At 31.5% G+C, this 12,751-nt stretch overlaps 1 protein-coding gene across 8 annotated transcripts in view; it reads left to right on the forward strand.

Moving 5' to 3' along the window:
• LOC126744375 (E3 ubiquitin-protein ligase SH3RF3) overlaps positions 1 to 11,217 on the forward strand; it is an 84,928-nt gene extending 73,711 nt beyond the window's left edge. For all 8 annotated transcript variants that reach the window (XM_050451749.1, XM_050451748.1, XM_050451753.1 and 5 more), the window contains one exon: positions 6,844 to 11,217. In XM_050451749.1, the coding sequence (XP_050307706.1) occupies positions 6,844 to 6,957 (114 nt within the window). In that variant the 3' untranslated portion in view covers positions 6,958 to 11,217. The remainder of the gene's footprint in view (positions 1 to 6,843) is intronic.
• The last annotated feature ends 1,534 nt before the right edge of the window (positions 11,218 to 12,751 follow it).

Below are 12,751 nucleotides of genomic sequence, written 5' to 3' on the forward strand. Positions count from 1 at the left end.
AATGGAATAATGCTCATGCTTTGCCGTAAAATAACTGACCTGCTCATGTCTTTAGCATTTTTTTTATTTTTAGCAATATTGCTTAAAATGCTTTTTAATTCTTTTATAAAAAAAAATCATTAAAGTAAGTAGCCACTTCTTTGGGATTATTAATTAAAACTCCATTATCATTAATTTTAATTCCAAAATTAATAATAATATAAATAATATATTTTTTTTGTTGCCATTTAACTCTGACATAACAGACCACATGGTTCTACTGGAATTTTCGGAATCAATAATTTTTTGCTGGTAAAATTGTTTTTTACAATTATTAATCAAAGTTTTATGTTTGGCGCTTTCAATTCTGTACGCTGCATTCAGTGCCAGAACCGCACGTCGACGCTGATGCAGCTCCTTTAACAGCCTTCTAGATTTACAAACTTTGTTAGTAACCCATGATTTTTTGTTACTACCGGAGCTCGATGGTTTAGTGGGAAAGTTTACATTAAAATGCCGCACATATGATGAATAGAATATGTGAAACTGCAAATTAAAATTACTTTCTCTGAAGACCTCCTGCCAGGTATCATTCATAAGATATTCATATCTAGTGGTGAAATATTTCCAAAGACTTATGATGTTTACCGGTCGGACCGAAAATTTGAATCCGTAATTGCCACAGGAGGTGGCGGAGTTCTCTGTGGAGTTTCTAAAAACATTGTGTCTGAAAAAATTAGTTTGTCTGATTTTTGCAACAGTATTGCGCCCTCTATCGATGTTGTTGGCTGTAAATTTACTATTAGGTTACAGATATTTTACATGATTGTTTTGTACATCCCACCATCTATCACATCTGTAATTTTCGAGCAATTTCTGGATCAGTTTACACTTTTAATATCAAAGCTAAACCATAATGTAATAATAGTGGGCGATTTTAACGTGTCTGATTTCTCTATTAACTCACCTACAGGTAGTCATGTTAGTCAAAAGTCTATTGCTGTGAATAATTTTGCTAACACTTTTAATCTTGTTCAGTGTAATCACATCCTAAACTATAATAACAGACTATTGGATCTTGTTTTATCTAACTTCACCTGTACTGTTTCGCGTAGTGACGTGCCTTTTGTCTTGGAGGATTTGCATCACCCTGCACTGGAAATTGATTTTACCGTCTCAGGCCAACGTGTCCATAATTTTCAGCTTAATAAAAACTTATCTCATTCTTTTAATTTTAGAAAGGCCAACTTTCATCTCCTTTATGACTCGATCCTTGAAGCTGACTGGTCTACTGTGTATTTATCTTCTAACGTTAATGATGCATGTGGAGCCCTATATGATACATATAGGGCTACATTCCTCTTAAGCAGCAACGTAAAAGAAGATTTCCAAATTATTATTCTCGAGAATTGATTAGGAACATTTATAGGAAAGAAAAGGCTTTCAAGAACTTTAAAATGTACAATTCTCCATTCTTTCAAAATAAATTCCATTCTCTTAGACGCCTTATCAAACTACAAATACGCAATGTATATAAGTTGTATATATCAAACACCGAAAGGAATATTTCTTTGGACCCATCTAGCTTTTGGAATTTTATTGGTTCTAAGAAGGCTGGCACCAGGATTATGATCAGGTTTGGTTAGGTATGATTAGGTATGATCAGGCTACCCGATGACGTGGTAATTAAAGACCCACAAGACATAGTTGATGCTTTTGCACTGTTCTTTGGTGAGGCATTTATACAATCAAATTTCATTAACCATTCGTCGACGTCTGATAATGTGCCCCACTTTGACATTTCCAACGTTGATGCTTCCCAGATTATTTTGGCCAGTAAAAAACTCAAAAATAAGTTAACATCTAGTGTAGACGGTGTGCCTAGCTTCTTGGTTAAAGATTGCATTGGTGTCCTGGCTGATCCGCTGACCTACATTTTCAACTTAATACTGTCAACAGAACAAATCCCTGAAATTTGGAAGACTGCTAAAATAATACCTATTTTAAAAGCTGGGGACTCTGATCAAATCGTAAACTACAGGCCAATCTCATTACTCTGTAACTTCTCAAAAATTTTCGAAATTATCCTGAATCGGTCGCTATTTAGTCACGCAAAAGAACTCATCTCTATAGACCAGCATGGATTTTTTAGCGGGCGATCTTGTGTTACTAACTTATCCTGTCTGTCTAGCCACATCTGTGAATCACTTGATGTTAATACTTAAGTCGATGTTATTTATACCGACTTCCAAAAAGCCTTTGATCGGATAAACCACTATATTTTGCTGCATAAATTAACTCAGTATGGTTTTTCAGGGAGATTATTTAATTTATTTCATTCCTACTTGATTGGTAGATCTCAATATGTCGAATATGAGGGCTTTAAATCGAAACTTTTTAACGTAACGTCGGGTGTGCCACAGGGCCCGAACCTGGGTCCGCTCCTGTTTAGTTTTTTTATAAATGACTTGATTGAGTCACTCACTTGTCATAGGCTGGCTTTTGCCGATGATTTGAAGCTATGTTTAAATGTATATGGTTTGGAGGATTGTGTTTTTCTTCAGAACTGTCTAAATACATTGGAGGTATGGTGCGCTGTTAACAGGTTAGGCTTGAATGCGGCTAAGTGTAGTGTGGTCAGTTACTCTAGATCAAAAACACCCTTAAATTTTAATTACTTTATTAATGATACTATTTTGAGTAGATTAGAGCAAATTACTGATCTTGGTATAACCTTTGACTCTGAATTTACATTCGTTCCACACTTCAATAACATAGTCAAGTCAGCCCTGAGAAGGCTTGGGTTCATAATTAGAAGTTCTCAGAGTTTTACTTTGGAGTCTATATTAAAACTGCATTTCTGTTGCTTTGTGAGATCAAAACTGGAATTTGGCTGCATTATATGGAACCCGCTCTATCAGAATCATGTTGGTCTCCTTGAATCTGTTCAGCGTAGATTTGCTAAGTTTTTGGCCTTCAGGCAGGATGGCATATATCCGGTAAGAGGGTTTGATCATCGACAACTATTGGAACGCTTCAATCTACATCCATTACATCTCAGAAGAATGATCTTCTCTGTAAAATTCCTGCATGGGTTACTGAATGCATTCATTGATAGTCCTGTACTTCTTTCTGGTGTACGTTTCATGGTGCCTAGGCTTAATGCTAGACATCCCCTAACATTCTTTCTGCCAAGGCCTCATACTAACATCCTGTTGAAATCGCCACTATATACAATATGCGCTATATTTAATCGGATCTGTCACATGTGCGATATAAATTTCTCTCCGGTTCATGTGATTATCGATATCTTGGTGGATCATTACTCTTGGGATTAGGGCCCATGTGTTTAAGTTATAGTTAGTAGGTATATTGCAGTTAAATTAATTTAATTTTGTTGAATATGTGATTATCTTGTTAAACTTTTATAATTAGGTTTTTATATCATATTAATAGTTATTTGTTCTAATTTTTTGGATAACTTTTGAGAATGTGACTTTACTTTACTCTTTTTCTTTTCTTTTCATTCTTTTCGGTTTGTTTGTGTGTGTTTTTTGTTAACTATATTTTACATTGTTTTGCAACTGTTTCCTGTTATTGGGCAAGTTGCCTGTTGGAAATAAAGGCTATTATTATTATTATTATTATTATTATTATTATTATTATTATTATTATTATTATTATTATTATTATTATTATTATTATTATTATTATTATTATTATTATTATTATTATTATTATTATTATTATAAGAGCATGCCTAAAATTTTCCACGTTGTTTTGGGTAAAATTTCTGTTGAACATAGTAACCCGTTCAGTGTTGTTTTTAAATAGACCGGTATTAAAAAATATGGTTTCATGATCTGATATTGTATTATTTTGAACAACCGGATCAGCACAATCAGATACATTTATAAAAATTAGTAGCACTTTCAATGCACTTTCAATGCCAATGGTATAGGAAACTGATTTTTTAAATTAAAATTGGTCATTACATAGTTAAATTGGTGGTTTTCTAGAGAATTAAGTGAGTTCATGTTAAAATCACCTAAAAATATAATTTCGCGATTAGGTTTAAAATAATTTTCCATCATACAACACAAATTACGAATAAAAATATTAAAATCACCAGTTGATTCCCTATAACATTAAAAAAAAAAAAAACAGACTTATTTGGTGCCTAAAGATATGATACTCCACATAATTCGATATCCCTTTCTGAACAAAAATCATCCACTTTAATAATATCACAAATTATATCATTATGTGCCCAGATAGCTGCGCCACCATCAGCTAGACAATAGTGTGCACGAAGAATATCCCTGATATCCATAAAATTTATATTATTTTCATTACCCCACGTTTCTGTGAGACCCTAGAGTTAATTTTAAAAAAGTCAGATTTAGAAGTATTGAAACCTCTAACATTTAAGAACATAATGTCATAAAAATCTGAGCAGCAGGTATTTCTGTGGAGTTTTAACCCCATTAGGCCAAAATGTAGGTGCCATGGCAGCTGATAATTTACTATCATTAACGATGACTTTAAATGACGCATAATACTGAGGATATTCAGAGACAAGTTGTTCTACATGCAATTCGGAAAAAATGGGTTTTAAAAAATTTAACATTTCATTAACAGTTGTATCAGGGTGAAGTTTATAAACAAGTAAGAAAGCTAGTTTAATTTGTGGTTTTAAATACGCATCTTCATCAGAATCGCAACCTATAATTGGCTTATTTTTGGCTAATATATTTTTTCGCGCGGCGATCTTTGCAAATGTAGTGTCATGATCCTTTGATGCGCCTCCGGACGCAGCTAATTCGACGACGACGAAGGCGGTTTCGGTCCTGCACTCGGTACAGCAGCAGCAGCAACGTCATACTGTTGTAGCAATTGACTGCCGTTCTGCGTGACTGATGATGATTTTAAGCGTCTGCTTCCCTCACGGCCTCGTGTTGTGGACGTCATCGACGCTATTCGCAGTATTCGCACTTGTGTCGGTAATCTCGATGCTAAGGCTCTCTGGGCGACCTGAGCCTAATTTACTAGCAGCAGAGTTACCGTTAAAATTTACAAAGGCCCCATTCGAAACAAGTGTTTTGGTTGCATCAATAATGTGCGCTCTAAATTCTGTTTTGTTGTTGAAAACATTAGCCTTACTTTCTAGATGGGCTTTTAAGAGTGTAATTATAGTATTTAGATATTGTAAAGACCTTTCTCGCTCCTCGGCTAATTTTCGGGCAGCCACTATATTTCGACTTTTACAACCATTAAGTCAGCCTGTGTGTTTATGCAGTCCATTTTTAGACAATGCTTTTCTTCAATCCGTGGGTCACAGAACACTTCATTACATCAGTTTCCTTTAGGAGGAATTTACGAACTCCTTCACTCAGAGCAGTACAACCCTCAGGGATCTTCTTATGGACAATTATGTAAATTCATTTCTCTTTAGTAAGCTTATTTAAGTCATTTGTAACTTGGAATACAATGTCAGGCGACGCCATCTTAACCAACGTATAGTAAAGTCCTAATCAAATCATTTCCTCCTAAAATCATTTTTAATGGTAAATTCTTTGTCTATTTTTCGTAACATGTAGTGGATTACGTAAAATAAGACTCAGTAGAGGCAAAAACCTACAAACAACTACCAAATGTGCACACATAAATATGGAAAAAACTACGGTTTTTTTTAACTCATTCATACATAAGTCGGTAAAAGTTAGGAAATTTAATCTTCTAATTTAGAAGAATAGAGTAGGTTATTAGAAACATGAAGCGAGTTCAGGGGGGGTTTGATAACATCATATAATCTAGACAGGCAATTTGTTGATGCAAGTGTATCTTACGTGAAGGTCATTTTTATGATTCTTCAGAAACTTTTATGATCATTCGCGAATTGTGCGGATCGTTTTAAATATAATTACGAAATCCGCCAAATTAATTCCGCCAAGTTATAAGGAAGAAAAAGAATAAATTTTGTTCCTTAGAGACCAATGTCTTACTAAATTTTCAGTAATTACCACTAACTTAGCCTTCCCATAGTGAGAAACTTGCGAGGATGTATAATTTTATGTTTTTCTTAAAATGTATATATCACAACAGCTCTCACAGCCAAACTTTCGTTATTTTGAACAACTTTCTACTTTTAATTATATTTCATATTTTTTATTAATTATTTATATTAATTAACCTGTAAATAATTTTGTTACAAGATGTTACTGGCATTATAGAGGTCATATGGCAATACACAACTGAGCACTATTCATTAAAGTGATACCCGGTGATATAAAATTTTATATTTTATTGTCCATTATTAATATTTTTTTTGGTTGACTTATTGTTACTTTGTACGAAAACTTTTTTCTAGGGTTTTTTGTTTTTTGTTTTTTTTTACTAATCCATGACATTTTCTTCTTAATTGTATAGTTTTTTCAATATTATATTTTTTGCTTTCTTTATAACTCAATGCTGAAAAACAATAAAGTATAAACAACATATATAACAATAATTTATGTTTTCGAAAATTATTAATCGGTAATGCATTGTGAAGCAATTTTGATTCAATTATTTTATTAAAGATTTGTGTATCAGACGAATTTATTTATTTTTTTAATCTTTATTTATTTTGGAACAATTTGATTTTATAATAGACATCCTTAAATTATAAGCTTTGTATTATATTAAACGTTTGGTAATTCGTACTGGAAACTTTATTGATAAATGATTATAATTATTGCATTCTTTATCACCATGATCTCTTAAAGAAGATGCTAATAAATTAATTTTTTTCATTATTTCATAAATTAATTCTAGGTTGCAAAAAGATATTTGTAATCTATACTTACTATAACTCTTTTTTAGGTAAATGATATTATATATGTTCACAAGAAACGAGAAGACGGATGGTACAAGGGAACTCAGCAACGTACCGGCAAAACAGGTCTCTTCCCAGCCAGCTTCGTCGAATCGTTTTGAAAGTTCAGGATAGATATCAGATGGACCTGTTACTTTTTCGTAAATTTCATTCTACTAGTGTTTATTTTGTTAGGTAAAAAAATCAGTAAGCTTTAAATTTTTAAAAAGTGTTAAAAAAATTAATAATTAAACTTAATTTTTTTAAGTAAAAAATTGAGGGACCCAGTTAGTGGCCTTAGCCTAAAAACTTACGTATATTATTACAGTTGGCAAGTCCCCAATAGTGGAATAAAATTTCAAGAGATAATGTTAAGTTTTCTTCATAATTATTTATTTTATAATATAAATTTATTAATAGTACTTTTACTGGTAGTCATAAGTACTCAAAAAATAGTTTATACTAATACTCAGTTCAAATATAGCCAATTAGCTTTTTTATAATGGGTAAATGTATTAACGAAAAATCAATTGTTTGCCATTTCGCAGTGCAATAATCGCAAAGTATTTAAAAAAGTTTTGTATACAGGAAATACTAATATAAATATCATATACTTACATATTTTAGAGATCCTAAACTCATGTATTAGTTTCATAATAGTCGACTTATACCGATGGTTTAGGTGCAATATCGCTCATATTTTGACAACCTTTCAGGAGAGATAAAAACTGTATAGTTTTCTAATATAATTGTATTATTTAATGGCAACTGTAGGCAATTCTTATATATCTACCTATCCTATTGCACCACAAGTTAGTTAATAAGTGATATTTACTCTTACTTTAAATGTTGTGCCAAAAATTATATTTTACACGTTCCTTAATAAAAATAGTAGTTAAAAAAATAACGCCACGAATTAAGCCTTAATTTAATTAGGTACACAAGATTTAACATCCTTGGTAACTTTTTTTTTAACTATCGCAGTAATTAGTTTTTTTATATTGCAGTGAATCTCATTTTCTTGCAAAAAACTCGATTTCACGCAAATTGACGATACGTGGTATTGCGCCAAGGCCATCAATTTACGAAATTAATCAAAAACCTTTCTTAAGGTAATAACAGATTATATTTTCAGTTTCTTAAATATTTTTATAAAGTGATTGGACCTAATTTCAATCTTGCAAAAAATCATTAACCGTTAAATTCTAACAAAAATCCCTAAAATTGTGCCATACACAATGTCTGTTTATTTTTTCTTAAATTCTTTATATAACATTGTCTTAAAAATTATTTATATATCCTATACTCATATCATCCAATCCAATATTACCCTAATCAATTGCACTTTCTACATTTTTTTGTTCATCTTATATGTGTATTTTTAAATATTTAAATGTCTTCATGGTACTAAATGCATTAGATTTCCTTTTTTGAAGATTATAATTCAAGGACATTCTCCGTTGATTAATTATATTTGAAATGATATTGTGAAATTAAGTAAATACATTTTTTCATCTATTTCCTTTTTTATTTATCTTCGACGCCCTATATCGCTTTAGACAAAAATCTCTAATGCTTCTTCTTTTCCTCCCAAAGCATTTCCGGACGAGAAAAAAAAGATCTGCATTTTCCATTGCTATGATGCCCATTTAAAAAAAAATATCACAACATACATCGTCTCGTTTCAGAAATACGTTTTTACTGGTCGAAACATACGCGGTACATGCTGCAGCAAAAGCGCACGCATAAAAACAAATTTTTAATTTTTTTTTTGATTCGAAACTTGATACCGTAACAATGCCGTCATTACTGTGGACGACTATGATAATTATTTGTGGAATTATTCATTTCGAGGACCAGAAAATTGAATGCATTCACCGGGACCGTCGAAAGTTTATCGGGCCGGAGACTGGTTGGCGTGACGTCACGTTAGTGGCCGTGTATTGCAGCTTTGCCCCGTTTAATTAACACACAGAGCGGCGTCGAAAATATATTTAAATTTAAATATCTTGGAAACAATTACTCGCAGTAAGTTGAAGTAAAAATTATTGGACATGGAATATTTTTAGCCATGAATTTAAAAAGTTACTTTAAGTTGAACTGCTAATTATTTCAAGAAAATGAACATAATATCTCACAATTGCCTAGGATAAAATTATGTTAAAACAAGATAAATATTATACACGTTTTATTTCAAATAATATATTTTCCGAAAAAAAAATTACTCAAAATATTATACACAAACCTATTTAAAGTGTTTGTACAAAAACAAAAATATATAGGTTACAAAAAAAATAATTTATAAATATACTTAATTAATATCTAAACAAAAATAATTACCTACAAAAACTAAATCAATTAAAAGTTTAAATTCATCAAGTGAAAAGGTGGGTAAATTAGTCATAAAACAAAAAACATAAACAAATTAAAAAATTGCAAATTAAGGATCATTGGCCTTCAGTACATTTTCGAATTCTCTTTTTTTTTCCAACTTCCTCGATAATATTATTTTTGGCCTTGCTATAATTATTTAAAAGGATATTTGTAAAGGTGTTAACATATTTTTCATTAAGTGTTGGTAAGTTGTTACCACAGTCACAATTGTATTTATCCATTTCAAAATTTGCTACCTCCAGTTTTTTTAACGCAAGTATTTTAAAAATGATTTTGTAGGAAAATTCAGTGAAATTTAAAAACGTCTTTTCGTATCATTCAGAAATAATAGCTTAAAACAAAGTGTACATGGTTATAATTATATTATTAAAATAATCTTTGGCATACTCGAGTCATATCTTAAATCATTATCAGATATGCTTATTTCGTTATACAACTAAGAATCATTAAATGTATTAATAATAGTATCAGTAGTGGTACTGTTAATCACTGATGCTTTGAGTGTTCAAGTATCGGTTATATTGAAAAACTGTTTCAAAACGAATTTTCCATTTGGGCCCTAAAACGCTCACTGTGTAGTATTATTGCAATAGTAATATTTAAAAAGCGAGGCGCGATGCGCGATTCCCGCCGGCCACTAGTGTGACGCAATTATTGTGGAGGGGATATAGTCTCCGGCCCGATAGACTGTCGACGGTCCCGCATCCAGCCTTTAAGAATCGTGCTGTAAGTGCAAAATTATATATTAAATTAAATACATGGCAGTGTAGAATTTATAAATTTTTATATGTTTAAAAATATTTTTTTGTTTTTCTTTTCGTTGATATAAGTTCAATTTTCTTTCCTTTCTTTAAAAAGAGATTTGAGTTAAACGATAGATTTAAAATCAAACCGGTGAAAAAATTAAATAATTTTTTTTTGTTATAGGTGTTTTCCATTGGATCTTAAAGCCCAATTGAAACGCGGTTATGTGTCAGATTTACTTTTGCTCTAGGTTTCTGTAGATATAATAAAATTAGACGTTACCCGAATCTGCTGTAATTTCCATAATTATAAAATAACCTTGAAATTGAGACTGGGTCATAAAAAAAGCAATGAAACGCGAACCTAATTTCATTTTTGCTTCTTCAACTCGGTAGCGTTTGATGGATGTTGCTCGCAGTCGTAGAACATATAAAATCGAAAGTATGCCATAAGCAGATTTTCTATAAACGTACAAATTATTCAAGTTATTTACAATGTTCTCTTCAATATCATTTCAAATATTAATTCCCTTAGTACTTAGTAATGTGGGATTAATGTGTTCAGCATAATAAATTTAATATTAAAGTTATGTAGCATTAGAAAATTCTTAAAGAATATTCTTATAAATATAGTTAAGTGGTATTTTTAGATAACTGGTATTAAACATGTAACGAATTATTAGAGCTTAGGTTTGTGAATTACTTGAAGGTGATTTTTAACGCATGTTTTGAAATAATTTATTAATAAAATCTTTTCGCGTCCATCATCATAATGAAAATATGCGTTTTAAATAAGCTTCGAATGTTCATGTAATATTAGATTAGCAAATCTGGTTGTTGTGTTTTTAATTGTATTATTTATTTGCTTATAACTTATTTTAATTTATACTAATGTCTAAGGAGAATAACAGTTAAAACGAACATTTTTATCATATATAGTAACTCTATTATTATATATTATGAAGGGAGTTCCGTAAGCATGGACAATAATTCAAGTGAGACTCAAGACCAAATTCTACATGTAAAAAACTTCCTCCATGTTGTTCAATGCTTAGGCAACTCTCAAATAAGTTTTTACTTAAAATAACCACTTATTATATGCAGTTTTTGCTCAATTTTTCTATGTCCCTGAAATTATTATATTGCATGATCACATTTTCTCTCCTAGTTTATTATAGTATATATTTATTTGTTAATTTAATTATTTTTAATTTTGGAGTAAAATTTTGTATATTGAATTGTAAAGATGATTTTTATTTATACTTTTAAAACATTTCAATGAAGAATTCCTCTAAAAATGTTGACTTTTAGCAAGCAGTTAAAATCAACACATACGTATATATTAAAAATGTAGAAAAAGAAACATCAATGACAATGATAAAAAAATATCGCACCTGAAAACTACTACCCTCTCAAAAAATTCCTTCTTAGTAATAGTAATCTACTTTGTAATACGTAAAGGAGTCTATTTTGCAAAAATCGTCGCAAATGTTACATAGGAAATAAATAATTACCTATACCGGGTGTTTCAAAAGTCGTGGTCCAAACTGAAAGGGGGTGTAGAGGAGCCTATTTGGAATCAAAATAACCCCCTATGTTGTTATCCGATTTTTGATGGTTTAGAAGTTATAGCTGTTTATCACTTTTTTGCTATAATTTACTTCTGGCTTAAAAAATTATTTTTTTTTAATGTCTGGGGATTTATTTTTTAAATATATTTTTTTAATATTTTATTTAAATAATGTCAAGTCTTTTTAATAAAAGTATATCATAAAAAATATTTGTATTATCGCTGCAGAAACTCATGTTTAATTTTTTTGTGGTTTCTTTAAAAACAAATTTTACCGTTTTAATGAGGCGCCATAGTACAGAAAGGCGCTGCAAGCATTTAAACCAATGTTTTAAAAATTCTTACAACTTATAGCCTTTCAATAGAAACGTTTAACTTAAAGGTCTTTATCTGTTTAATATAAGTTAAGTACATTTTTAGAAAAATGGAACGTAAAAGAAATAAAAGCTAAAATAAAACTTCGAATATTTCATTGGCATTTATTTAAAAAAGATGTTCAAAATGGCCGCCACCGGCTCTTATACACAAACGACATCGTCTTATTAAATTTCTTTTTAAGTTTCTAAATGCTCGAGCATTGTTTCGTAAACTTGTTGCTGCATCTTGCAGTTCTTGACGAAGCCGATTTTCAGTATTATTTTCCGTTTGGTTTTTTTTTTTTTTTTTTTGGGTCGGTGGAGAAATTCTTTCTGAACACTGGTTACGCGGCGCCGCCCCCAGTAGTGTGGGACTCAGTGTCGAGTCTGTTTCGTCCTATACCCACTAAAACTCCACCGCTGGGTGGTGCCTTGTGGCTCCCTACACTGCGGTCTGCTAAGAAGCAGTCCTATTGTGTCCCTCCGTTTGGTATACAAGTTCTTTAAAATATCCCCATAAAAAATAGTCAAGAGGATTAAGGTCAGGTGAGCGCGCCGGCCACGATACCACTCCTCCTCTTCCTATCCAACGATCTGGGTAAGCACCATTTAGATAGTCTCTGACTATTCGTGCACTATGCGCTGGCGCTCCGTCGTGTTGCAGCCACATTCTTGCCCGTAATTCCAGAGGCACATCTTCCAAAAGGTCATAAAGGTGTTCTAAAAAAATCTAGGTAGCTCTCTCCATTTAATCTGATCGGTAACTCGAAAGGGCCAATCAGCCTACCACCGAGAATTCCTGCCCAGAAATTTACACCAAATTGGTACTGGAAGCGATCTTGCCTTAATATTC

Source organism: Anthonomus grandis, chromosome 14, assembly GCF_022605725.1.
Source record: "Anthonomus grandis grandis chromosome 14, icAntGran1.3, whole genome shotgun sequence".
Classification (NCBI taxonomy): domain Eukaryota; kingdom Metazoa; phylum Arthropoda; class Insecta; order Coleoptera; family Curculionidae; genus Anthonomus; species Anthonomus grandis.